Raw genomic sequence first — 27490 nt, 5'->3', positions numbered from 1 at the left:
AGAATGAAAAAAAAAACTTTTTTAAACTGTCAATTAAAAAATCAAATTCTGATCAATCACTCTAGAGGATTATCTTTCTATTCTGTCTATAGAAATCTATCTTACAGGGCGCCTGGGTGGCTCAGCTGGTTAAGCAACTGCCTTCGGCTCAGGTCATGATCCTGGAGTCCCTGGATCGAGTCCCGCATCGGGCTCCCTGCTCAGCAGAGAGTCTGCTTCTCCCTCTGACCCTCCCCCATCTCATACTCTCTCGCTCTCTCATTCGCTCTCTATCAAATAAATAAATAAAATCTTTAAAGAAAAAAAAGTTGCATTTAAAAAAAAAAAAAAGAAATCTATCTTACAAAACTGTGATCATATGAAGAGGTCACCAAAGAGTATTCAGCCAAAATGGTTAGGAAAAAAATACTATAGAAATGCCAAGCAGTTAGAATTAATAAAATATTTTCCTGTCTTTTTATGAATTTTCATGTGACGTTTGTGTTGTATTTATTTCTTGCATTATTTATTATGATTTGGAAGGCACTTTTGCCGATGGAGTCTTTTCATGTCATGAAAATCTAGGATATCTTTTCAATTTATCTACACATGGTGGTGAGTATATATGTGAATATGTATGTGGGTTTTTCTTATTAATAGACTTTATTTTTAGGACCATTTTATATTTACAGGAAAATTGAGCAGACAGTACACGGTTCCGATATGCCCCCACCCCTCCCTATAGTTCCCCGTTACTTACATCTTGCGTTAGTGTGGTACAATTATTACAATTGACGAACCAATACTGATGCACTATTATTAACTGAAGTCCAGAGTTCACATTAGGGTCATTGTCAATTTTTTAAAAATTTGTGATTTCTTGCAATTTCTTTGATTATTCTAAACAAAAATTCACTTCGATACCCAATATTTTGCATTCTTTCTTCTTCAAGAGTCATCCCCAAAGTGTATAAACTTCAGGCCTCACCAATTCTGGATCCATCGTGAGAGGGGCTAAGAACCCTTGGACATCCGCTAAGGGACAGGCACTGCCCCGCTGGTGTTACCTCACTAACTGCCCCACATACCTGCAGCTCACTAGCATCCGTCCCATTTGACAGAGGAGCAAACAGCCCACCACCAAAGGACCTTGCTCAAGGTCACAGAATTCCCGAGAGGCAGAGTGGCATTCCACCCCAGAGCCTCCTGTTGCCAAAACCATAACTTTGCCACTGATTCATCAAACTCAAAGATTCTTTCTTAAGTCTGTAGATGTTTTCTACATGATCTCAGACACATTTCACAGGATGCAGGGGCCTTTTCAACAAATTCACGTCTCCAAACAAGGAGTATCAGTAGACAGCAAAGAGGTGGTTACCAGAGGGGAGGTGGATGGGGGATGAAGGAGGGAACTTATAATGGACACTGAGTGAGGTACGGAAGTGTTGAATCACTATACTGTACTCCTGAAACTAATACAGTGCTGTATGTTAACTATACTGGAATTTTAAAAAATACGGATTAAAAAAAAGAATATCAGGAAACATCTGATTTCATCTTGCCACTCTTAGGGCCACCAAACAAATATTCTAATGAACTGAGTGAGGTGTGAGATTAGACCCTATTTCTGGGAAACTGACTCGCCAACCCCAAGATTTATCAACTTGAAATATATATGACACTGAGAGGTTGTTGCATATTGGTCAAGAAAGAAAGAAAACTTCTGCCCAAAGGGAAAGAAGATGGTGTGATTACAAGGTATAACTATATCAGAATTGGTCAGTCCAAAGGAGTATTGTCTCTTCCTTCGTAGCCTCCCCAGGAAGCTGGACATTTACCGCAACAATGTGGTCAGTATTTATATTTCCAGAACTCCACTCTGGAACTGAATATATCCTTAATGATAGCTAATTCTCATTACTGAGAATGTATTTGATTTTTGAAAAGAAATGAGAAGTATCAAGAGCCAAGAAAGGTAAATGAGATGATTTGGGTGACAATCCTCTATTTTGAAATTATGAGTGATGATAAAGTCATGATATTGAAGAGGGTGTGGGGTGGTGGATTAGGAGAAGGAAGGGAAAAATGAAGGGGGGGGAAATCGGAGGGAGAGATGAACCATGAGAGACTATGGACTCTGAGAAACAAACAGGGTTTTAGAGGGGAAGGGGGAGGGGGGATTGGTTAGCCCAGTGATGGGTATTAAGGAGGGCACGTACTGCATGGAGCACTGGGTGTTATGTGAAAACAATGGATCGTGGATCACCACGTCAAAAACTAATGATTAATTAAAAAACTAATGGTGACTAACATAATAAAATTTTAAAAAATAATAAAAAAAGAAAAAAAAAAGAAAGCTCTAAAGCCAACACAAAACATATGGATGAGACTTCTAAGAGCCGAAAACGAGCTCTGCAGGTTAGAGAAGTAAAAATGTTGATTTCTGATGATAGATCACGACCTGATTTTTGTCACATAACTCAGGAGTTCAAGAACTGAATAATCCTTTTTTAAAGATTTTATTTATTTATTTGAGAGAGAGAGAGAGCAGAAGTAGGGGGAGCAGCAGAGGAAGAGAGAGAAGCAGACTCCCTGCTGAGGAAGGAGCCCGATGCAGGACTCGATCCCAGGACCCTGAGATCATGACCTGAGCTGAAGGCAGATGCTTGACCAACTGAGCCCCCCAGGCGCCCCCTGAATAATCTTGCTATAATAAAATCCCCCCATCTCAGTCTACTTATTTATGTGAACAAGTTTTCCCGGTGTGTACATGCAGAACAAAACAAACCAAGAAACCTGCAGTAAAAATTAAGAACAAAATTACTGCTGAACCCATGTCTTATTCTGGCAATGGACTATTTTTTCAAGCCCCCCTCATTTTCTAGAAAGATTGATTTCAATTGAAAATTTACTTTATATGTGTAAAACTGTTTACCAAAATTTAAAATCTATGTTGTTTTGATAATAACAACCCAGGGGAATATTTCTAATACTTAGAGCCTTATGGTGACAGGAAATTAAAATAAATTCATTTCAAATAAAATAAAATTAACTAATTTCAATCACTATACATATTTTCTTGGAGAAAAGTAGACTAGTGTAATCAATAAAAGACTATAAAGCATAACGGTACATTATATTAGGATAAACTTCTACAGGGAGAGTGGATTGAAAGTTCAAGTTCAAGGGGAAAAAATGCAAACTATCCAAACTGTTCAAGAAGAGCTTCTCTATGTATTTTTTAAGGGAAAGATGGCAAGGGTAGAAATCAACATGGCATTTACATTCTGCTGGACACATTTTTTTAAATGCTGTAACACTTTTATTTTAAAAAATGCCTGCATTCACAACATGTTAGAAATGACTTTCTTGGGCGCCTGGGTGGCTCAGTCGGTTAAGCGACTGCCTTCGGCTCAGGTCATGATCCTGGAGTCCCGGGATCGAGTCCCGCGTCGGGCTCCCTGCTCGGCGGGGGGTCTGCTTCTCCCTCTCCCTCTGCTCCTCCCCGCTCCTCTCAAATAAATGAATAAATAAAATCTTTAAAAAAATTTTAGATGTCAACCCAAATATATGGGAAGGGGTATATAACTTTGCAAACATCTTTTAGGAGGTATGTGAAAAAAGGATCGATAACACCCAGCCAGCATTCATTAAAATCTGAGATTTAATGACAAGTGTCCTGTCCTCAAATCTTACCTGAGACCACTCCATGGCGATCCACTTGGGGCAGTCGAACAGGTTGCAGGTCTGCATGACTTTGGGTTTGGGTGCATACATGCACTTCCACTCCTCCACCTGCAGAATCTCCCCGTGCATGGACTCCTCCACACACACGAAGCTCCGTCTCTGAATCCCACCTCCGCAAGACACCGAGCACGCAGTCCAAGGATTATGTTCCCAGCTCAAAAGCAAACAAATAAAAACACATTATTTATGTGTCATTTGCCTGTCTGTTTCAAGCTTGCAAAGGGGAGAGAGGCCAGCTGTGGTTCAGCAGAAAGCACGCAGGCTTTGGAGTCATGAGACTTCCGTCGTGACTGCCACACACAATCTATAGTCACAGGGTGCTTCACGCCTCTGTCCCCGAGGCTACTGTCAGGAGGGAATGCGACATCTTCCCTCGTGCCCCTGCACAGGGCCATTCTGAGAATCTCATTGGTTAACATATAGAGTGTGAAAGCATTCTTTAAACCGTCTCTCCACTATAAATACTAACAGATGGTACTACTAGAGAAAACAAAGAAACTGAAGATCAGAAAGTAGTCATCCGGGCATCAGAGGGGATTCAAATCTCTGACTGAGCTCCCTTTCTCATGGCCAGTCATCCAAGGGGCGCTTGATATGCCCAGTGACGGGAGACGTCGCTGTTTGAGGGGGCGCATTCCACCTAATTCTTAGACAGATCTCCCTTATTATGGAGTTGAAGTCTGCTAAGGGAAACTTAGCTCTCTGCAAAGGATCTAATATCTACCACTCTTACATTTTAGACTATTGCTACAGATAGGATACACTTCCTTGCAAACTACTTAGAGCAAACTGCAGAATGGAAAAGGCAAACACGTGACTCACCGAGGGAGAGGCTGGAAGTGGTCGTAGGGCATGATCTCTTTAAATCCGTCACTACAAATGAAATCATTGTGACAATGTCATTTCTCAATCAATTAACATATTTATTAATTCGACCACTATGGATTTGACGTTCCCAAAGACAGAGCTCTTTCACACTGAAAACTAAATACGCATAGGGTTGTAAACTCTTCCCAAAAACTCAGCCACCATCTTTTTGGTTTTCAGGAACATCTCTGGCACACGCCATCCCCAGGTCTATGAAAATTCAGAAACTAGTGGTATATATTAGCCGAAGGAAAGAGTGTCTCTTAATTTAGATAAATCTATGTTTTTATCATCTAAATTTTTTTTGATATATTAATGATATTAACACACTATCGTATTAGTAGAATCTTCAGAGAAACATTTTATTTTACAGAGTTTGTCCTTTAAAAAGGTCTCTATAAATAATTACGTTCACCTGGGATTACAGGAAATGGGCAGCTCAGTGATAGGAAATGAAATCTACTGAGAGCACTTCCTTTTCCACTCACACACTTCTGCTGCAGCCAGCTGGCAGATGTCTGGGGGATTCTGGGACTTGATATTGTGCTGTTATTTTAAGATATTGTAGTAAAGCCAGGAAACTTCCCCAGGCAATCCAAGTCAGCAGGTACTAAATTATGCAACGGGATCATTTATGCATAGCTTTTCTGCTTTGGCATTAAAACTTTTCACTTCCTTGCACAATGCATTATTTATACCGAATTTAACGTGAACACTTCGAAAGTCAAAACGTGGTCATGGGTGACCCAGTTTAAAAGTGAAAATGGTGAGTTCGAGATATTTATGACTAGCAGATGGACAAGTCCTCGTACTTGGCTGAGGAGACCTTTCCTATTGGGTGTGCAGGATATACTCAAGGAGGGTCATGACAAGGAGCAAATCTCCGAGCGCAGGCACACGCCGCCAGACAGGAGAGCGCTGGACTGCGTGAGCTGGGTGACAAATGCAGGTCACGGCCACCAGCGTGTGTTCAAGGTCACGTGGTGCAAATGTCACTCTGCAAAGACTGATGGGTCTGGGCCACACTTGATTTGTTTCTTTTTAGAGTAAAAACTATGAGTGATGATGCAAACCTCGATGGGCAAGGGTCCATGCTGCATTCCTTCAGTTTGGGTTTTGGTTTCACGTTTTCGGGGTAGTAATGGCAGTAATGGTCAGGAACCACCCTCTTCAAGCGGATATCCACACATTCAGCTGAGTTGAGCTGATAACCTAACGGAAAAAGAAAAGGCAAGTCTGAATATTGCACGTGGTGTTTTCACCCTGCCACGCCCTTTTTCCCCCCTTAAGAAACTTAACTCAGTGGTTCTCATCCCTGGCTACTCAATGAAACCACTGGGAGCTTCTGGCACACACCAGTGCCTGGGTCCCTTTGTGATCCAATTAAGCCAGAAACGCTGTGGCTAGGTCCAGGAAATTGGCTTTGTTTTTTTTTTTTTTTCTAATGATCTTCAGGTTCTTCTAAGATGACTAAAACGTGTGGCCAAGATCGGGAATGATTACTTGAACTGATTGTGGAGGTCTTAGCACTTTTAACGAGAAAGTTACAGCAGCCTCCTTCTACAGAACGCCTCATCCTTGGGGCAGAAGGTCACTCACTGGCCCATGTCCTGACTGTCCCCCTGGCACCGAGCCAGACCCCCTCTTCTTTCCTCATGCTTCCCCTCTTTGCCTGTCCCTTCCCCCATCCCGGTTCCCCCAGAGACACCTGTTCATCAGTTATATGTTCTTAAATATGCATCTGCCTCATGTAACGTTGTTTGTGTGTATCTGTTTTAACCAAATAGGTATTTAAAATCTTGTTCTATTTTCTGCTTCTCTCACTCAACATTACATTATTGAGAGCAACCCGTGTGCTGGGTTGGTGCTTGCTCCCACTGCATAATATCCCGTTGCAAGCATATGCCACGTTTTACTCTCTTGTTGTCCTGGGAAACCCGGAGCGCCTCTGAGGCCAACAAACTTCCTTAACTGAGGAAGTAAGCACTGTCTCTACAGGGAGGAACAAAATCCGTCCCCTCTCCCGGCCCCTGCCTCAAAAGCCTTCAGAGGGAAAGTGATGAAGACTCACTTCCGATTCTATTAAATTCAAATTGCCGTAGCTGAGGAGAAGTGTACATTCCAAATGGGAGAGTGCTGTAAATTTTTAAAAATGCACAAAATGATGCTTCTATTTCCTGAAAGATCTGATTCCAGGTTTCCTGTCACTACATAAGTGTCAAGTTAAAAAAAAAAAAAAGCAATTTTTCAAAACCAGAATGAGTTCTTCAGGGACAAAAAAAAAAAAAGCCCAAAGCTAAGCTCTCAGCCTCAGCCAATTGGTCTAAAGGTCTAAAAATACATTTAAGGGCCTGATTGTCAAGAGGAATCTGATTTTATAAACCACTAGACAGCTTTCTGCAAGCCACGGCTTGGATGTGAGCTGAGTGCAGAAGGATAGACTGGTATGCGTTATAAAAAGCAAGGTTGAAACCGCAAGAACGAAAATCCAAATGGAGTCAATAAAATGTTACTTGGGTGCCAATATCTGCCAGAGAGTCTACAATATCAGATGGCAGTGGCGATCCCGGAACTTTCTCCAGACTGATCTTAAGAGTCCCATGTAGATGATTGCAGGCAAGACCAGGAAAGTCCATCCAAGTACCTTAGGGAGCAGGGAACTCGCCTGATTATCCAAAAACTCAGAAATGGCATTTATACAAATCATGTACACTCGATTACTAATATAATTAAATTCTGGTAATGCTTTCCTTGTGGGTTTTTATGTGTGTCTTTTTATTTCTTCCAACACAAGTAGAGAATGAGATTACAGCTCCTTGAATCAAAGAAAAACCTTTGTTCTAAATGGAAACATACTTCTAGGAGACCAAAAAAGCATACAGGTGTTTATAATTTAAGGAGAGACAATTAATTTTCCTCTTTAATTTTATGGCAGTACCGAGATAACTAAAAGCGAAAATAAGGCAGATTGCCTTCCTATACTATGAACAAATGTGTTGAAATTCTGCCAGTGGGCACAAAATGGCAGGCTGCAAGGGGTACCCCACAAGCAGCGTGAAGTCTCCCTTCTGTTCTGACAACCGCTCTCTTTGGCGGGCAGTCTGGCCACTAGGTGCTCCCATTTATGGTTCCAGCCGGGCTGAATGTGTCTTTCCTTCAGCACCCAAGTATGAGACACACCTGTGTTCCTCCCAAGAATTTAACCAACTAAGCCGAATCCCATTACGAATGTCCCTCCCAGAGTGGAAAGCTTCTCCTTTCTCTTATGTGTCTACATGGGAACGTCTCTCTGAATAATGCGGTGTGAGAGCGAATACACTAAAAAGAAAGAGATGTTTGCTTTCCTGCTGAGTAAAAATAAAAAGAGCCCCACCGGCTCTTTGCTTTTATGTTGGGGTCCATGAGAGACTCCGTCTGCCCTGGAGCCATGGCCCACCTGACTTTAAGGTGGTGGGATTCTGCTTCTGGATATAAAATGTATATGTAAGGAGCTCTAGGTATGTCCCACTCACCCCTGAGAGCTTTCTACTATTAGCACTGAGTCATGTCTGTATCTCATAACACATCCCCAGGGAATGCCAGAAGGGGGGACGGCCAGAACCCTGTAGATTATGCAGAGGCATTTTTAACAAAATTCAGGTTTGCCTAGACTCTGACATAACAGGTGTTTCCCGAGCACCCACTAATGCCAGGGATCGTACTAGGCTCCTTGGCGTGTCCTGTCATTTTGTTCCCCAACAATGCTGCAGGGGGGGATCGTCCTATTTTACGGATGAGCAGACTGAGGCTCGGAGCCAAGTAGTGGCAAAGCCAAGAAGGGAGTCCAGGCCCCAGAACCTGAGCTCCGGGACCACACCGCCTCTTGATGTAAACGTCGTCATGCAATTTTTAGAGAACACTTTTGACCAAAATGAGCCTGAGGCCCAGGTCTGGAGAGACTCATGGAATTGACGCAGATCACGGTCTTGATTTCAAATGCTGTTTGACCTCAGTCAGCATTCAACAAGATCAAATGTGTTGTAAGAATTGCCTTGCAGTCACTGTTGCAAGATCAGTGACCCAAAGCTCTGAAGGAGTTCTGCCTGGGAGCAATGCTTATCATGTTCAACAAAACACTCACTTTCAGAGAGAATCAAGGATAGACTGAGGCCTGGCAGGGACTTAGAGATGATCTCCAGCATTTTGTTTCCATTGTATTTATTTTTGTGACTATGTTCAATTTATGGCAAAGATCACAGTTTACCACTTTAGGGTGCTCGTATTAGGTCTTTTTTTGTGAATATGTTTAATTTTTTAAAAGGTCCATTTAAAGAAAAAACTGGAAGTAAATAATAGTGTAGGGGTAACAGATATGGCAAAAGCAGCGAGGTTAAAACAGCTACAGCTGATACCCAAAGACATTGCTTTAGGGAGCAGTGGTTCTTAAGCTTGAACGTGAACCATAATCCCCTAGAGGGACAGACCCCACTCCCAGAGTTTTGGATTCAGTACGTCCAGGGTGGGGCCCAAGAATCTGCATCTCTAGCAAGTTCCCACGTGATGCTACTGCTGGTCCAGGGAACCCACTTTGAGAACCACCGCTGTAGGATCATAATCTCGTGGTCTATTGCCCACGCCTGGTCCAAGCAGGACAAACCGGGAAGGTTAACTTTTACCTTGTTTCTAGAGCCCCACTCAACCCCCAGAATATTTCTCTTCCATTCCCGGCAACACAAGCTCCTTCTGGGGTCTAGGCTACTCAGTGCTCCCCACGAAAGCACCTGCCTCCTGCTTTCATTGGGAACCGAAATCGCAGAAGAGAGAGGTCTGACATACGTATGCATGGGAACCTGACCCTGGCTGAGGATAAAGCTGAGGAGCCCTCCCTGATAAGCCTGTGGTTTAGAGGAGAAGGGGCAGAACCCACACTCAGTTTGTGGCTCTCTGAACAAGCTCATATTCAATAGTCCTGCAGGGAAGAAATGGTTTGGGGCTGGACTGACTTGGCCTGGGCTGCAGGAGGGGGATTTATTGTAGTCCTTCAAACACAACCCTACCTGAGCCTGCGTGCCCTGACCTGCTCCCAGGGGTGGTGGACGGTTCTTGGGAGACACAAGGGCAAAGCCATCTAGAGCATGGGGCTCTGGCATCAGATGGACCTGGAGCCAGATCCTAGCCATGCTGTTTGCTCGCTGAGCACACGGGAGTCCATTGTTTACCCTTTCTACGTTTCCATTGCTCATACATAAAAACAGGCATGAAAAGAGATCTTTCCTAAGGTTGTTTGGAAGAATAAACATGAAGATGAGTGCCCCAGCCCATGGCTTGATACATGTAAATGCCCAACACTGTTGTCCGGTGTTTTTAGGGGAAGTATCAGCATTAAGTCTCTCTAGCAATTCTAGTAACTGTGGTTCTTGGGCTGGCACTTATAGAACCATTTACCTTCAGTTTAAAACTTCAGTTCATTAAAAGAGAATTATCTCCACGGAGGCTCTGGTAGTTTCCTCATTTCCTCCAGGCAGATATTCTCTCCATGTTAAACAGACAATGATCCTCCACCTGAGCCTGCAAATATGTGTAGCACGTGTGTGGAGCCCTGGGTTACACTTGGCCCAGAGCCTTCCTGAACCAACTGTGAAATCCTTGAACGAAGCTAACAGTAAGCAGGACATCCCCCTCACCACTTAGCAGCTACCCTTTCTCTCTCTGGTAAGTTCTGCTCTGGCCCCTGAGGGAGGACAGGGGAAATCTAAACATTAGAACCAACACATCCATGAACTCGGTCAGGCTGGGCAAGTGACGTGGTCCCTGTTTTTCAGGTTCTCCATGGAAAATTAAACATAATACATGCTTTAAAGACAAAACAAGAAAGGCCAGAACTCATGTAAACATGTATCCAGCTGTTTGCTAGAAGTAAAAGGTGTTTTCCAAATCCCGTTTTCATCTGTCTTCAGGAATAAAGGCAAACAGGCATTCGGGAACACCACAGCATTCCAGCCACTGAATAAGATGCCATGTGATTACACATCCCCAACTACCATGCCAATTGTAAAGTCAGCTTCAAAAAACACAAGTATGTCATTTCTAACTCTCAGCCTGAAGCATACACGCAATATGTTCCTCACCTCCTCCACATGTTACAGTGCAGGGAAAGAAGTCGGTTTGTCTCCACTGATGACTGATGGGCTGGTAGAAGAAGAACTGGACCACACTGTCCTTGGCCACTGTGTACCTGGTCTGGACGGAGAGAACTGCAATCACGTGTCTGCGTACAACGAGCCAGCGCTTCCCGCACCTTTCCAAATGCGATGAATCTATTTCACTGATGCTAACAATCACATACCGATCACAACAAACTGTGGCACATGAAGATTCCAAAAATTGTAACATGTGATAACATTTCATTAAGGTTTGTCATACATGGGGGCACAGAAGATCTTCAACCAGCCTCCCTGGAGTCATCTTTCCAGATGATTCCATGCCTGGGAGTGAGTTCTCAAATGTGTCAGGTGGACTTGTTTGTTTAACTTTTTTCTACCTGATACATCTGATTTTAATTTCCATGGGACCCAGGACTGAGCCAGTCTGGGTTTGTTGGCAACATAGCACATAATTGGGATTCTTACACTTTCAATAATAACATCTTGAAGCAAATCCTTCCAAAAAGGTCTTCTGAAAGCACAACTGCAGAAACTCAAACATACACAAATACGTGGTGTTTACACAGGAGTGCTCCAGCAAGGAACTAAAGAGGAGGAGGGGCACCACTGCGCATGAGCAAGCAGAGGGAAGAGGGAACGTACCCCTGAGGGACCACACTCAAGTAGCAAGTTCTCCCCCCACTTTTCTCTTTTCTTCCCTCCTGATCAAACATGACCTGAGGGAAACTCCCAGAATGCAATGAAAAGAGAAAAAGAAAGAGGAAAAGAAGTTGAGTTCATGCAGGATTGATCCAGAAATGCCAACACACATACGGAGTTCAAGCTGGAGACACAAGGAAATAATGAAGAGGCGATATTTGATGATATAATTGCTGAGAATTTCCTAGACCTCGAGAAAGACAGGAGTACTCAATTCAAAAATGTTCAGCAAGTTCTGAGCAGACATTTTAAAAAAGTACAACAGCTGGGATAAAGAAAAATCTTAAGTTATTGGAAAGGGAAAAAAATGATTAACCTACAAAGCAGTGAGAATCAGATTGGCATCAGATTTCTCTCAGGAAACACTGGATGCAAAAAAGCAAAATCATACCTGCAAAGTGATGAGGAACAATAACTTTTTATCTAGAATTCCATAAGTTATTAACCAACAATCAAAGATCAATTATCAATCTATGAATGATCTATGATCAAATTATCATCATAGTCAGTGAAATAAAGATATTTTCAGACACAATATGACTGAAACTTGACCACTTGAGATGCTCACTGGGAAAAAAAAAAGAGAGAGAGAGAAAAACTACTAAAAGGTACCGAACAAGAACTAATATAAAAGCAGAAGAAGGTAGTGGATGCAAGAAGCAGTAACGATGAAATCACTCAGTAAAGCTTATTCATAAATGTAAATATGAGTTGACTGAAAAATATTTTTATGAATCTGATCATAAACCAGTATAAAAACCCCAGCATGAGATGTGTCAGAGAGGAGAAGCAGGGACGGGTGGGAGGGTAGGAGCAAAGCAGTCACCGAGGCACGGAAACTTGCAAAGGGTTTTTCTCTGGCTATGGAAGAATGTCCCTGATGAATCCTGCCGGTGAGAATAAGTGAAAACACTGCCTAAAATAGTTTTTTAATGTATGTGAAGGCACCAGAGAACTACCATACTAGTGAGTATTTGCAGGGCCAAGATCCCAGACACAAAGGAAGCCTAGAGAGGTGAGCATAACATTTGGCAACACCTTTGGCACCACGTTGCTACTCAAGGCATTTTCCATCATGCAAGTGGTAACTGAGTGGCTGAGAGGCTGAGCAGACCTGTCATCAGACTCGTGTGGCTGAGAGCAAACCCTGGAGCTCGAGATCCACCAAAGCTGAGGCGGTACCGGTAAATGCCCCAGGCGCCCACCTGAGACCCCAAAAAGCTCTATCCTAGGAAAAAGTGTGAACTGGAAGTTGACCAATTTTCAAAGGGAATGAAGGCCAGGTTCAAATCATTTCATTCCTTGTTGGCTGAAGTTAACTGGCTGCTAACCTGTCTTCCAGAAGCAGAAATTAATCCAGTCTCAAATTATATTTATAATCTTTCATCTACTATATATAGCAAAACTTAAAAATAACCAGGCACACAAAAAAGATAAAATTTAATAACCACCAAAAAAGGTGGAGCACTAGACTATAAATGGAATTACAGAACATCCAGGTATTGGCACCACCTGATAGAAATTTAAACACCTGGGTATACCACCACTGCCCCCTACAACTCTAGCTTTGGCTTCAGATGCTGTTTCACGATACTCCATACCAGTCCCAGGGTCTTAAAACATCAATGTTAGCACACGGCTCGCTCCCAGGGTTCTGCTTTTTAGAGAGCCTGGGCTAAGATATGATGGTTAAAATGCTTAAGAAACTAAATGACAAGACAGAGAATTTCACTAGAAATGAAGCTACAATAAAAATAAAGTGGCAGGGGCGCCTGGGTGGCTCAGTCGGTTAAGCGTCTGCCTTCGGGTCAGGTCATGATGCCTGGGATCGAGCCCTGAGTTGGGCTCCCTGCTCCTCTCCCTCTTCCCTTCCCCCTGCTCATGTGCATTTGCTCTCTCTCTCTCAAATAATAAAATAAATAAAATCTTTATTAAATAAATAAATAAATAAAATGGCAATTCTAGAAGTATGAAGCACAATAATTTAAATCGGTATCTCAATGGATAGACTTGACAGTGGACTAGACGGCAGTTCAGCAAATATTTTCATGAAGAACCAGACAGCAAACATTATAGTTTTCAGGCCATGTTGTCCCCATGGCAGTTCTTCAATGTGTCTAACATAGTGCAAAAGCAGCCACAATCTGTAAACAAATGGTTGTGGCTATGTCCCAATAAAACTCCACTTACAAAAAATAGGTCATTAGCTGGCTGGCCAGGATCTGCTGGCCCCTGGACTACACACACTTGAAGAGAGAATCAGTAAATGGACAGAAAAGAAGGAAGTAGAAAGTAGACATGAGAGAGAAAGGTATAAACATAGTCCCAGAAAAAGAGAACACAGAGAATGGGATAGAAACTGTATCTGCAGAGGCAATAAATGAGAATCATCCAAAATTGATGGTGGATATCAAGCCAGAGTTGTGAAGCATCATGAGCCTCAAGAAGAAGAAAGCCACTAATTACATCACAATCAAATTGACTGAAACCAAAACCAAAGAGAAAACACTTAAAAGCAGACAAAGAAAAAGACACATTACCATCGAAGGCATAAAAATAAGACTGACAGCTAACTTCTCTACAGAATTAATGGAAGCCAGAAGACAATGGAGAGCTATCTTGGAAATGCTGAAAGAAAATAGTTTCATAATGGTAAAACAGTCACGTCACTAGAAGAGGTAATGACTCTAAATGTTAATGTACCTAACAACCTAGCCTCAAAGATAAATAATTCAAAATTGAAAAGAATAGAAAAAAATTAGACGAAAGTACAGTCACAGTGGCAGTTTTACCACCTCTCCTATGGTAACTACTAGGATGAGCAGACAAAAACCAGTAGGCTATTATTTTTAATAAAACCATTAATAATAACATGATCAATGTGACATATGAACAGTGCCCAACAACAAAAGATGATGCATCATATCTTCTAATATTTGCTATGTTCTGAGCCACCAATTAAGTTTTAACAGATTTCAAAAAAATTGATATAATATAGAGTATGTTCTTTGACTACAGTGGAATTAAGCTATAAAATAATAATAAGATTACTGGAAAATTTCTACATACTTGGATAAAACACTTCTAAATATTCCATAAATCAAAGACTATACCACCATGAAAATTACAACACAATTTAACTGAATGATGATGGATATACCATAATTATGGATTGGAAAAATTAGTATTGGAAAGTTTTCAGTTCTCTCCAAACTGATATAGAGATTCAATACAATTCCAATCAAAATCCAAAAGAATTTTATAAAAATTGACAGGCATACTTAAAAGTTTGATATGAAAATGCAAGGAGTCAAGAATATCAAAGATCATCTTCAAGAACAAAGTGGGGAAACTTACAGAAGTAAATATCAAGACTCATTTTAATGTTGCAGTAACTAAGTTACAAGGATACTGCACAGACAGATCAATAAAACAGAAGAGAGTCCAGGAACAGACCCACACACATATAGTTTGGGCTTTAAGACAATGGGGAAAGGACTGTCTTTTCACTTAATGGTGCTGGGTCAACTGGATAGTCATGTGGAAAAAGATAATGATTCTACTTCACAACATGTGCAAAAATCAACTCCAGGTGGACTGTAGCTCCTAATATGACAGGTAAAACAATAAGTCTTCCAGAAGTAAACAGAGAAGAATAGTTTCATGATCCTGAATGGGGCAGATTTCCTAGCATACAAATACAAATAGTCTAAGCATAAAGTTAAAAATTGATAGCTTACACTACAACATTAAGAGCTTCTGTATGGGAAAACTGAAAACATAACAGAGAAAAAAAAAGATTGAAAATAAAATGAATCAAGAATTGAGCTCTAGGGGGCACCTGGGTGGCTCAGTCGTTAAGTGTCTGCCTTCGGCTCAGGTCGCGATCCCAGGGTCCTGGGATCGAGCCCCGCATCGGGCTCCCTGCTCGGCAGGAAGCCTGCTTCCCCCTCTCCCACTCCCCCTGCTTGTGTTCCCTCTCTCGCTGTGTCTCTCTCTGTCAAATAAATAAAAATGAAATCTTTAAAAAAAAGAATTGAGCTCTAGAAGCTAAAAATACAAAACCAAAATAAGTTCATGTGAAGATAAAGGAAAGAAACAAAAATAAAAATTTATATAAATTGAATAGTTTTTAAACTCTGAGTTAATCAGATGAAAATCTGGTTCTTAGATGCCTCAGAGACAAATCTTTGAATGGTTTGAACAAAACAAATATTAGACAAGGAACCAATGGAAGAGACATAGTTACAGGTAAAATGAGATTTTTTTTTTAATGATAAGGCAATACTGTGATCACATTTGAAAAATCTGAAAGAATTAGATGAAGTGCATACTTCTCTAGCAAAATAAAAATTTCAAAACTGGTTCAAAAGTAAAGCCCTAGGGCGCCTGGGTGGCTCAGTTGGTTAAGCGACTGCCTTCGGCTCAGGTCATGATCCTGGAGTCACAGGATCGAGTCCCGCATTGGGCTCCCTGCTCGGCAGGGAGTCTGCTTCTCCCTCTGACCCTCCCCCCTCTCATGTGCTCTCTCTCATTCTCTCTCTCTCTCAAATAAATAAATAAAATCTTTAAAAAAAAAAAAAAAGTAAAGCCCTAAATAAATCAATAAGCCTAAGAGGGACTGAAATGGTTTGCTGAGTCCCACCCATTATCACAAAAAAAAAAAAAAAAAAAAAGAGGAAGAGAAAGAAAAGGCATTAAACCCAGATGTTTTCCATAAAGGATGAACTTATTGGAGCAGATGCATTTAATTGCTGACCAATATCCACTTCACTTTCCCATCCTGCCAAAGGCTCACTTTTATTCCGGTGTTCATTCTTTCCCCATGTGTCTTCGATAACGCCTGACTGTCCCATGTGATCATGGCAGGCACAACTACCTCACCAGGTGTGTGCCCCAAGAGAATGAGAATGCACCTCTCGCTCATACAACCGCATACAGTGTACCTGATCGGCAGTGCCCATCCCAGGTCCAGCTCTCTGTGGGCTGCTCCTGCCCAGGGAGTCTGAAGCAGGCCATTTCCTCAGACACACTGTGTCATATGATAGATGACTCTGGCTCAGAGCCTCCCCTGCAGCCTTGCTGAATTCTCTAGAACCGCTCTCCAATCTAAGACGCTCCCAACCCAACTGTCCTTCCGTCCCTCTCTCCTCCACTTGTGGTCAGATCTTCCCTGCAGATAGACGGCTCTCCAGGCCTCTCAGCTCCATCTTGCCTCTTCCTCGAGGGCATCCTGCTCCTAAATGTCTCACATATCTAATACTGTCTTGGCATCTGCTTCTTGAAGCACCCACAAGGACTAATGCCCAGGGAATGGTTTAGAGCGAGCACGTGACCCAAGTCTTGTCAACGAGAGGTGATAAAAGGTCTGTTGTGGAGCTCAGGGAGCTTCAGAACCAGTGAACTCAGCTGTGTTCTTTGCTGGCCAGTGGAGGGTGGATTCCTCTGGTGACCAGCCCATTCCACATTCTGCTTGTGCTGCAGGTTCTCTGTGGTGTGCCTGTGACTCCTGCCCGCTCCCTGGCCTGACTTAGAGCCCCTTCCCCAGGGAGACCATATGCTTTCCTGTCCAAGCCAGGATGATTTTGAGAGTGAAAGGAAAGAATTAAGCCAGGGCCACAAGCATAAAATGGGTCTTTTGTGAACAAACTAGGACGTATGGAAATTCTACCTTTACCTCTCCACTACAGGGTCATTTTGCCCCCGTGTCAGCCCCTCCAAGCTTGGCCAGCAAAGAGCACAGGGAATTTTCCAGATACCTTCCATGCCACATGGGGGCTGAGGGAGCCTCCAGGGAGCTGAACTCACATTCAACCCATGGCTAAATATTTCAGGACATTAAAGCCAATTTCATTCTGAGGTGGCTTCCCCAGGTTGTTGCCTATGGAAGTAGATACCATACGGGGCATTTTCCTCTTGGGGTTCTAGATGAAAAGTGGAGCAAAAGCTCCTTTTTTGCCTTTGCTTTGGCAAACCTAGTTAATATGCTTCCCTGCTCTGGAGAGTGACCACTGTCATGACATGTGTCTCACTGCCTTGCCTCCTCCTGCCTATCTCCTCCCACATCCTTGCTGAGCTCCCTCACTACAGGGTACGCTCCTCCTGAACACAAGGTGCTGAAGACATGAAGTCCACGTCTCAGCCTTATGGGGGAATGGGCATCCCCTCTATACCGAAGAAGAAACACTTAGACTTAATCTCCGAGCTTGGCCCTTGACATTGATGGGAGCTGAATCAAGCTAGAAAAAGCCTTATTTCTCTCCATCAGTCTGATTCTCAAGACAAAAGTCTAAACTAAAGATGAAGAGGAGAAGGAGGAGGGGGAAGAAGAAGGGAAGAAGAAGAAGGAGGAGGAGGAGGAGAAGTGGAAGAAGATGAAGATGGAGAAGAAGAAGGAGGAGGAGGAGGAGAAGGACAAGAAGAAGGAGAAGAAGGAGGAGGAGGAGAAGGAGAAGAAGGAAAAGAAGGAGAAGAAGATCCTACCTTAATAATCAAAAGTTGAACATAAATGTGTATATCTGGTTTACACATATAATTTAGCTGTGAATTCTGGTAACTACTAGAACAGTATTTGAACTGCTTTCACCAAGAAACTTCCCTCAACAGCCCACATGACAGCAAATACCAAGTGAGATTTCAAAAATCTCTGCCTCTGTGCTTAGGAGCAAACGTTCAGGCTGAAGGGAATTCTGACTGAGAGGCACGATGAAATAGGTAAATTTGCTTTTCTGTTAGGCACTCTTACGGTTTGAATTGTGCCCCCCCTCCAAAAGAAATGCTTACATTTTAACCCACGGTCCCTCAGAATATAATCTGAGTTAGAAATAGGGTCTTCGCAGATCCAGTCAAGGTAAGGTGAGGTCATTAGGGTGGGTCCAATCTAATAGGACTGGTGTCCTTAGAAAAAAGGGGAATTTGGTGCAGAGGCAGATGTGCACAGACAGAAGCCGGTGTCAAGGCTGAGGCAGAACGCCTGAGGACACAAGCAGCTGGGGGGTGAGGCATGAAACAGACTCTCCCTCAGCCCTCAGAAGGAACCAATCCTGCTGACACCTTGATCTTGGACTTGCAGCCTCCAGAGCCATGAGTCACGTCTGTCGTTGAAGTCACCCAGCTGAGGGTGCCTTTACAGTGGCCTCGGGAAACTGATACAGGCACTGACCCTAAAAACCGTGTCTTGCTGCGTTCCTGTGAAGGTCTAAGTTCAGTCACCATCTGTACCACCTGGCAAGGCTATAGCCCGTTCTTTGAGATTAAGGAAAACAGGCAGTTTCAAACCCTCGCATCCCTGGATCAGTGAGATGCGCTATGGTAACCGCCCAGAAAGAAAAGAGAGATTGTGTGAGGAGAGAACATAACATGTACCTAGAGCTGAGGCTGGGGGAAACGGAAGGCAGAGGCTTGCCTCGCTGAACACGAGTGGGAAGAGCAATCAGAAAACAGTTTCCTACAGACACACAAGATATCCGACCAGGAGAAAGCTGACCGGGAGAAAGATGAGAGACATATGGAACACAAAGCATGATTTCAGACCGTGAGGAAGAGGAACTTTTTTCTCTCCCTGAAGATGGATATGTTGTGAAAGAGAGGGAAAGCTACCAGCATAGTTAAAAATAGTGAACCATGGAAAGAGATGTCTTTACCAAAACCATTTCATTTTGTTCTCATGGGCATATACTTAAAATTGATATTCACAAGCATCTACTTGCAGATGCAGATGTTCAGTAAATTCTCACTGAACAGACAGTGCCTATCATACCCTCCAATCAACAGGGCATACGGCATGAGGGACTTGATCAAGACTCTCTACTGCTACCTGGTGGCAGCATACACACATTTGAAAAGAGAAATAAGAATACTTCAGGGGCTCTCACACAAAATACCGTGACTCCATAATGCTGTGACAAAGGTCATCCAGGAGAAACAGATCATTCGGGAAAACAAGAATCTATCATGAGAAACCCACTGGGAAGAAAAAAAAAATGCCATTTTCAAGAATGGTCCAATCATGAAAATATAGCTTCTGAAAAAGTCGGAGAAAAATTTTTGTCTCACTGGTGCAGTGAATTGCTAGGCTGGTACAATCTGAACAATCACCACAAATGAATCTAACATCCCACTGGTGTCTTCAGAAGTCACTCACGATGTCGGAAGACAGTGTTTTTCAACAGTCTGTTTATTAAAAGTCCATGAAGTAAGGTCTAATCTATGACCAAATGAAAGAGTGTGCCTCAGTATCCCTCAGGGCACCATGACTGGGCTACGTTAGCACTGAGCAGGCAGACCCAGGCTCCACTCTGCAGCCCGGGTTGAAGGCAGGTGTCCCATTTTTAGACCAACTGCTCTTGGTTGATGAAAATGGAAAGAGATACAGCAAGACACATGGCTTACCATCATCGGTGACCCAACCGGCACTTTTAACCTCCCGCTCAAAGTACGGCCGTGACTTGATTGTGTGATGAGCCACAAGGACGTGAGTGGAAGTGAACCTCCCCACCTTAGCAACAACACAGGCTGGGTCATACTACAGAGCTCCCAGCAAAAAAAAAAAAAAAAGAGAGAGAGAGAGAGAGAGCGAGAGAAAGAAAAATAACCAATGGAAAAGTATATTTCCTAGAAACCCACATTATTTGGACAAGCTTATAAGTCAGGGAAAAAATAGCATCAGAGTCATTCTTGCTTCATCACAGTGTCTGATTTTGCCAAATTCTCTCCCACCAAGTGCACATTTGTGAAAGCAAACGGCTGTAGGCACAAGAATCAGGCTCTAGTCCTGTGTGAGTCAGACAGTCGTATGTAACACCTTCTTTGATGGATATATATGTTTAAAAACCTTTCAGTCAAGAGAGATCAAAAGCTTCCCGGGGGTTGAAGTGAAAGCCCAGGACTGTTTATTAAATCTGAGGAAACCAGAACCCAGAGTGGAAAATAGAAGACAGTACTAATTCGGACTTGGGCAACGTGCTCCTGGAATGTGTTCTGTTCAGGGGTGAACACGTCATTTGGACAAGAAGGTGTACAATAATTTTTAATTATGCAAGTGATATAGGAAACTGTATTCCTCTCTTTAAGAATTGTTTTAAGTATTGGAATATTCTAAGTAAAGCTAAGATCACTCCCCCAAACCCCTCTAAGAGAAGCATTGTTTTTTCATGTTTGCAGTTTGGGGTATATCCAAATCTTAAAAAAAAAATGTGTACACACACACCTGCAGAAATATACAGTTTGTGTGTGTGTGTGTGTGTGTGTGTTACTACTTGGAAATCAAATGGGAAAACCCTAAAAGGAATAAAACAAGTGAAGAACATATGCATAAGAATGCACCAGAGAGAAAGAATAGAAGGAAAGACAGATGACAACTTTGGCTTCCCAAAGCCTTTCGCAATGCTATCGTCCAAGAATAACACTAGGTAGATGCTTTAAGGGTCTGACGCAGAAGTCACTTAAATGTCTACGAATGGCAGGTAATGTCTGAATGACAACCTCAACATCTATGAGCTGACTCTCATGCCTCCAAGGTTAGGAACACAATAGGGGCAGTGTGGACCACGGCACACGAGACAGTGTGCCCCGATGGGAAGTAGCCAACTACTGCTATGACCACGGGTAAGCTAGTAGTCAGATCTTCCCATTTTTAACGAGAAGTAGGAAAAAAATCCCGGCATTTTTATGTTATAATCCTTGATTTTTAAAGGTTGACCATTTAAAACTCAAAATTTCAACCCAACAATGCTGTGCAGCTCATCACTTGGCTGGCCACGCTGCAGGCTGAATTGGGAGCACGGGACAGGGGTCTGGGACCAGGAACATCCTTTGACAAAAGAATATGTGGCACACAGACAGTTCTTTTTGAAGGTGTTGGGTCTTTGCGTAGTTAACTCTATTCCTGGCAATGAGGGCTATTTGCTTTCCTCCACTTCCATTTGGAAGGAGTTTCCAAAAAGGGATGGGACAAAATGACCCACTGAAACACCTTTTCCTTTTCTTATGTCTGAAGTATTTTGAATTTTATCAGAAGAACTTTCACACTGTGTCACCTTGGAGATATATCGGCCACTACATTTCATGTCCACTGACTGAGGGAAAGATGAGATTCCCCCGGGGAGGGGACAAAGGCTCACGGTGACCCCCAAGAAGAGTTCTTAGAAGGGTCCTTTGTGACAGTGGCCGACAAGAGCGCGGGATGAGACACAACTGAGGAAACAAGGAAGGGAAGGGTCGGGCCTCCATCTTCTCTGCTGTGCTCTGCAAGGAGAGAGAGAGCACGCACAGTGCACGGCACCGGCTTAACGATGGGGAGCATTTAACCATGGACCATTTTCACCAAACTCCGTCTAGAGGTTTAAAACTGAACACAACCAAGGGGCGCCTGGGTGGCTCAGTCCTTAAGCGTCTGCTTTCAGCTCAGGTCATGATCCCAGGGTCCTGGGATCGAGCCCAGCATCGGGCTCCCTGCTCAGCGGGGAGCCTGCTTCTCCCTCTCCCACTCCCCCTGCTTGTGTTCCTTCTCTCACTGTTTCTCTCCGTCAAAAAATTTTTTAAAATCTTAAAAAAAAAATAAATAAAACTGAACACGACCGAAGTCTACAAATGCGAAAACAATCTCGCCCCTGTAAAAGTGAAGTCTGTTTCTTAACTAGTGGGGTTGAGGAGCAGACACTGGAGAGAGATGAACAATGTTTAGGAACCCACTGCCACGTCGGAAATATCAGTGATACAGGCTCTGTGCAGGAATAATTACTGATGACTTTCTCCAGAACACACTCAATGTTTTGGAAATTCAAGATGTGCTGAGCTTCGGAGGCAGGATGCTGACGAAGAGTCTCATCCTACCTTGAAGATGAAATCAGCCATCAGAGGTCCTGGAATCTTAAAGGTCTGCCTCTCTGAGCCCCTCTGAAATTCAACTGTGGTGTTTTCTATGACGAAAACTCCCGGGCTGTTAAAGCTGTGTTCTCTTTTGCTTCCTTGAAGTGTTTTTGATTCAATAACTAAAATTTAAAAAGAGAATTTAAATGAGAGGGCTGTCTTAAAAGCATTCTATTCCAAAATATAATTCACTACATATATCAGCGTATGATATCAACATGATAACAAGATATCCACTTAGTTTACATTGACTCAGGTTGGTGGAATACATATGTAAGCTTTTTAGTTGTCCACAGCTAAATTGGTTAGGTCCTAACTTCATTGGTTAGGTCCAATTAGGTCTATCCAACTCTTTGGAGCCCTTTCTACAATAAGAGGAAAGAGAAACTGTCTCTTTCTTCATATTTTTTTCATGATGCCGCTATTATTCAAGGTAAAGATATGTTACTCATTTTATCATCCATTGAGAAGATCTTAAACCCAGTCTTTTATTTAGACAAAATCACCATGAATTTTGAATTTGCTTTTTTAAAAATAAACTTTTTGCATTGAAATAATCAGAGATTCACAGGAAGGTGCCAAAATAGTAGAGAGGTCCTATATACTGTTTATCCAGTTTTACCCAAAGGAATGGTTACATCTTATGTAACTAGAGTATGATATCAAAGCCAGGAAATTGCCATTGGTACAATGTGAGCATTCATACCACATTCGACAGCATCTATCACACATCACCGCGATCAAGATACAGAAATATTACATCACCTCAAAGATCTCTGTCCCGCATGTTATCGCTTTATTCACATTTGCTTTTATATGAACAGAAGGGCTTTTAGATCTCCTACAGAAAAATGTCCACAGTTTAACCCCTACTTTATTTAAATGATTTTCCTTTCCTCCCTTTTTTTTTTCCCTTTCATTTTGTAAATATCACCATTCTTAGTGGACCTGATCTGAGGTTGAGAGAAGCAATTTTTGTGTAAAAAAAAAACAAACAAGGCTAGGGGTTGAGGCACCTGCATTTCTGACCCCAGCTGTATCTCTAAACCTTGGGTTTTCACTGCCTCGTTTCTAAAATGTGATGTCAGAGCAGACAATCCTACGGGTCCTCTTCTACTCTGAAACCTACACTTGGGTTTATGGATATTCAATGGTTCTTTGACCACCCTGAACAAAGGACACAACAGAACCCGAACCCCAGGAAAGCTGATAAAGCACAACAAAACTGTCTGGCACTGGGGGCTGCCATCTGCACGGAGCTATGCTTGGCTATTTTCCTTTGATTTCGCTCTGCCCCTGGAGCATCTGCAGGAATCCAAGCGTCCTGGACAGACTACATAACAGGCATGAGGAGACGTCCCTGATCATGCCTGACAGGCAGGCTGGGAACTTTTCTGGGAAAACTCAAACGCTGGACATGAGCTCCTTGATCTGCAGGAGTCATTAGCGGTCGAAGAATACTGCTGGCTACTCTCAGCCACACAAAACCCCAACCATGTTGGCCCTGATCTCCATGACTGCAGTAGATTTTTGGAAAGTGTGAGATTAGATTCATCTCCTAGTTCCAATGAAGATATAAAGCTGAGTGTTATAAAGTGAGCTGTCAGTAAAAATGAGATGGGGAGCTGCAGATGGTAAGAAGGCCCTCTCCTGGGTGGATTATCCCCCTAAAGGAAAGGAGGAGATGCAGCGAGCATTCCAGCCACATCATGACACAGAGTGAAGCTGCACAAAATCCACCCTCACGGAAGGCTTGCAAAACACAGAGCTTCCAGCCTGAGGTTCAGTCTGAAATGAGCTGACTAAATTCAAATAGTGTTCTGTGCTGGGGTTGTGCTTGCACGGCATTAGCCTTCGGACCACAGTGTCCTGAGGGCCATTGGGCTGCAGAGCTACAGCGGGGTGTCAGAATCTGGGAGGAAGGGAAGACCAGTGGGACAGCCACCCTCTCAAACCAAAGGCCAGCATTTCTGTTAGTCTGGTCCTGGTGTTTTGTGTTTTGGTGTCAAGTCTATTCCATTACTTGGACAGCATCCAAGGCCTTTAGTGGCAAGGACATGAGAACTCAAGGAGCAAAACCAGTTTTCAAGTGCATAAGAATTATCCAAATCCAATATCCAATTATCCATATGCTTACGATGAAATGTCTTCGTTGCAATGATTTCAAAAAAAGCTTCAGCTCTGTAGGTCACAAACACTGGTTGCAAAAATAGGTGGAAGGCAGGTGCTCTGACCTCTACTGTGTCAGACTCAGAAGTGGGTGAATAAAGACAGGGGGAGTGATTTGATGAAAGTGGAGTTCATTGATACAAATGATTCTGACAACTGGATTACAAAGCCAGTGTGATGAATCTCCGGGTCAGGCAGGGGCCAGTGGAGTTTTTCAAAAGTTGTCATTTTTTGCAGATGGTAAATTTGCTTCTCTTTAGTGCCTATGCCTCTTAAAATAAGTGACAGACAGGGTTGGTGAAAACCAACAATCTAGATGATGCACTGACTTATAAATACATTTTTAAGTTTTATTAATTTCTAGCATTCTACTGTATTTGACTGCAATCCTTTGTTGTGTTAAAGTATAATTCATGGCTCGTGAGATCAGCACACAGGGTCCTTGAGCTCTCAGAGCCTTCCCGGATCCCTCTGTGGTTTCTGCAGCAAGAGAGCTCCTGCTGAGTGGAGACCTCCGGAAGCCCATAAACACACCCACCACTATGGAAAGCAGAGGGTACGGGCCTTCATCCCTGCTGTCCACTACTGACTTCTTTCTCCTCCTCAGGCCCTCTTAAATTACCCCCAAATCTTCACAACTCAAGTCTGTAATGTTGCCTTTAAATATTCTGATCCATCCCAGTTGTTAATAAAAGAAATGATGACTATAAAGACGATGAAGGCGTCTTGGTGCTTCTAGTGGAAGGAGAAGTACCAGCCCAGGCTTCCTTCAGAAGAGACAGCCTCCTGTTAACCATCCCGTAAAGGTCTCCTTAGAATCTAAGGCCACAGAAGTATCGCTAGGTAAACACATAACACGCATTCAGCACAGTGAAGTCACTTATATATACACCAACCTGAGGTTTAGAGTCAAGTAATATTTAACAGTGCATGCACATGTGATCCAACATCCACGTCCTTTGGGCGGTAGGCATCTATGTTTATATTTTTAGAGTTGACCCTTGAACAACATGGGTTTGAACTGGGCAGGTCCTCTGATAGAGGGATTTTTTTTCCCCCTAAACACAGTCCAGTCTTGTAAATGTATTCTCTCTTCCTTTTTTTGTTTTTAAGATTTTATTTATTTGCAAGAGAGAGAATGAGAGCGAGAGAGCACATGAGAGGGGGGAGGGTCAGAGGGAGAAGCAGACTCCCTGCAGAGCAGGGAGCCTGATGTGGGACTCGATCCTGGGACTCCAGGATCATGACCTGAGCCGAAGGCAGTCGCTTAACCAACTGAGCCACCCAGGTGCCCCTACTCTCTCTTCCTTAATGACCTTCTTATCATATTTTATTCTCTCTAGCTTATTTGATTGTAAGAATATTGTGTACAATACAAATAACATACAACATACGTGTCAACTGACTGTTTATGTTGTCAGTAAGGCTTCTGCTCAACAGTAGGCTGTTAGCAGTTAAGTTTTGGGGTGGAGTCAGGACGCCTGGGTGGTTCAGTTGGTTAAGTGTCTGCCTTCGGCTCAGGTCATGATCCCAGAGTCCTGGGATCGAGCCGCATGTTGGGCTCCCTGCTCAGCGGAGAGTCTGCTTCCCCCTCTGCCCCTCCCCCTGCGCACACATGCGCGCACGGTCTCCCTCTCAAATAAATAAATAAAATCTATTGAAAAAAAGGTTTTGGGGGATTCAAAAGTTTTATACACATTCTCCGCTGTGCAGGAGTCAGCACCCCTAAGCCCCACATTGTTCAAGGGTCAACTGTATATGTCTGTATATGGTCATCAACAGGACCTCAGAGGACAAGAAAAACCCCAGAACAACAACAAAATGATTCTCCCTATCAATAAGGGAGGTTTTCAGTTAATGGTGTCTTGGCTTCTCAAGTCTATTGCAATCAAACCCATTTAATCCTGATGTGTTGCTACAATAAAATCTCTTTTGCGGGAATCCTCTTAGGGCTTCCATTTTTTAAGTTTTAGGGAAATTTGGGACGAGGCAATTGGGATAATGCTGGGGCCAGGCATGGGACAGGACTGGAAATTTAGGATCTACACCCCTCTAGGCAATAGGTAAGATAGACATTCCATTCCACGGCAAAGAGAGTGACATTAACATTCCTGGGTGTTCTCAGTTCTTCATTATGCAGCCTTTTGGAGGCTTGTAGTTAATACAGATCTCAAAAGAATGATTTATTACAGCAAAGTAAGCTTTATTTCAGGAATATATCTTTGTTTCAAATAAAAAATTAAGAAAACAGTTGTATAAATCAAGAAAATAAAACCATTTCTATATTTAGATGTTCAGAAATGTTAACTAAACCCTTTATAAATGAAGCCGGTTCTATTCATCAGCAGAGAAGGATAACTTTCGGGAACCCTTCCAGAGCCAACTGCAAGATGGTTCAGTGGAGAAATATTCCAAGCAACAGTTCTGTCACCTTTGGATAAATGGGAACATTTTTGAGCACTGTTCTTGGAACAGTGCCAGTTTTGACTATAAAGTTATGTTTAATATGCCAGAACATATTTGCATGTAAATGAATATTTTGCCTCCAAGTATTCATCTTTGCTTATTCTGTTTACTGTCTATATATTTTGGTTTTGGAACTTACAAACCTAATTTTGGAGCTGAATTTTCGGGAATTGCCTTTAGCATCCTGAGAAAATTGGGCCCAGTCACTGAATATTTTTTTAAACATCTTTTTGATATGCCATAAAATTCACGTGCCATAAAATTCGCCCATATATAACCCAGTTTAACGATTTCAGTATATTCACAGAGTTGTGAAAACATCACCATGATCTAAGTTTAGAACATTTTTGTCAACCCCAAAAGAAACCCTATACCCGCTAGCAGTCATGCCCCCATCTCCCCACCAACCCGACTTCCCCCAGCCCCAGGCAACCATCAAGCTACTTTCTGTCTCCATAGATTTGCTTTTTCTGGACATTTCATATAAATGGTATCATATGTGGCCTTTGCATCTGGCTTCTTTCACACGGCATCATGTTTTCAAGGACCAT

General features: G+C 42.7%; 1 protein-coding gene across 1 annotated transcript in view; it reads right to left on the bottom strand.

Annotated features, from left to right (window-relative positions):
- Positions 1 to 27490, bottom strand: part of ADAMTSL3 (ADAMTS like 3) — a 343828-nt gene that overhangs the window by 132934 nt on the left and 183404 nt on the right. The window contains exons 8-12 of the mRNA XM_021680458.1: positions 22269 to 22426; positions 10701 to 10812; positions 5667 to 5805; positions 4549 to 4599; positions 3676 to 3880 (exon numbers count right to left, since the gene is read on the bottom strand). Of these exons, the coding sequence (XP_021536133.1) occupies positions 3676 to 3880; positions 4549 to 4599; positions 5667 to 5805; positions 10701 to 10812; positions 22269 to 22426 (665 nt within the window). The remainder of the gene's footprint in view (positions 1 to 3675; positions 3881 to 4548; positions 4600 to 5666; positions 5806 to 10700; positions 10813 to 22268; positions 22427 to 27490) is intronic.

This window comes from Neomonachus schauinslandi, chromosome 9 (assembly GCF_002201575.2).
Source record: "Neomonachus schauinslandi chromosome 9, ASM220157v2, whole genome shotgun sequence".
Lineage (NCBI taxonomy): Eukaryota > Metazoa > Chordata > Mammalia > Carnivora > Phocidae > Neomonachus > Neomonachus schauinslandi.
The sequence above is the reverse complement of the archived record's forward strand: the minus strand, read 5'-3'. Positions and strand labels throughout refer to the sequence as shown.